Genomic DNA, 1,456 nt, shown 5'->3' with positions numbered 1-1,456 from the left:
AATCTGAAGGTGTCTAAGACGGTACAAATAATCTGAAGGTGTCTAAGACGGTACAAATAATCTGAAGGTGTCTAAGAAGGTACAAATAATCTGAAGGTGTCTAAGAAGGTACAAATAATCTAAAGATGTCTAAGAAGGTACAAATAATCTAAAGATGTCTAAGAAGGTACAAATAATCTGAAGGTGTCTAAGAAGGTACAAATAATCTGAAGGTGTCTAAGAAGGTACAAATAATCTGAAGGTGTCTAAGAAGGTACACAATTATGCAGGTATAAAGGAAAAATACCCTTTAAGATCAGATTAAACAACCACGAGTCAGAAGGATGAGATAAAGGGCCTTCTGGTAATGTGGAACTGGACAGAGTAGATGTTGTTCTATTACGGATAGAAAGGACAATATGTGGCGCGCGCGCGTGTTGCGTAAAATATTATATAGAAATGATGAACTTACCCACGCAAAAACGATTCTTAAATATTTCATAACCCTTATTACAGCGGCAATAGTAGGATCCGGGAGTATTGATACAGATTTGGTCACATCTTCCTTTATATTTGCACTCGTTGTAATCTGTTAAAACAAATAAATAAATGTTATTTAAACGCAAAAGCAAGAATGAACCAATGTTCGTTTTATATATAACATATACAATTTTATATATACCACATACAATTTCCGACTGTATTCCCTGATATACAAAACGTCCACACTGTCACACTACACAGCATAGAAATTAACTATTGTATGTCTAGGTGTGCAGTATGATATTTTGCTTAATTACTAAATTAGTTATTCGGTTGAACAACTAAATACATTAGACATACGAGATCATTACCGAACTTGGGCTAAATGACCAACACAAATTATTTCATAAACCAATGTGGATTTTAAATGTTTATTTTTATTGCTTATATTTACTTACCAACACACTTTTTATTCAGATATCGGTAACCTCGTTTACATGCACAACGGTAAGACCCTGGGTAGTTGTAACATTTGGCATCAGAAGGACAAGGGTTCTTTAAACACTCGTTGATGTCTAAAATTTGGAAAAAAGAAATAAATATTGTACATATAAATAAGGAACTGATATTATTTTTGTTGTTTTTGCTATTAGCGTTGTTATCCACAAGTCACAATACCCTAAAAAATACACAATTTCTAAGATGGTTACCCAGCCTTCCTGCTTTCTCTCCATATTATCACTCAAATCTTCCTTCATCATATTCTTCACTTAATCTTTTCCCCGTCTCCAAACATCTCTGACTCTCTCATACACACCCATACAATCACTACACGCATTCTTCCTATTCTGCTGTCCTCGTTCACAACTTTTCCCCTAGGACATTAGGGGCCACACCTCGTCACCTCTATTTTATTTCTCTCTCTCTCTCTCTCTATCTCTATCTCTCTCACTCTCTCTCTCTCTCTCTCTCTCTCTCTCTCTCTCTCTCTCTC

At 35.2% G+C, this 1,456-nt stretch overlaps 1 protein-coding gene across 1 annotated transcript in view; it reads right to left on the bottom strand.

Annotated features, from left to right (window-relative positions):
- LOC106873015 (fibulin-1) overlaps nt 1–1,456 on the bottom strand; it is a 61,794-nt gene that overhangs the window by 3,439 nt on the left and 56,899 nt on the right. The window contains exons 6-7 of the mRNA XM_052977918.1: nt 921–1,037; nt 452–568 (exon numbers count right to left, since the gene is read on the bottom strand). Of these exons, the coding sequence (XP_052833878.1) occupies nt 452–568; nt 921–1,037 (234 nt within the window). The remainder of the gene's footprint in view (nt 1–451; nt 569–920; nt 1,038–1,456) is intronic.

The sequence above is a fragment of the Octopus bimaculoides genome, chromosome 29 (assembly GCF_001194135.2).
Source record: "Octopus bimaculoides isolate UCB-OBI-ISO-001 chromosome 29, ASM119413v2, whole genome shotgun sequence".
NCBI lineage: Eukaryota > Metazoa > Mollusca > Cephalopoda > Octopoda > Octopodidae > Octopus > Octopus bimaculoides.
The sequence above is the reverse complement of the archived record's forward strand: the minus strand, read 5'-3'. Positions and strand labels throughout refer to the sequence as shown.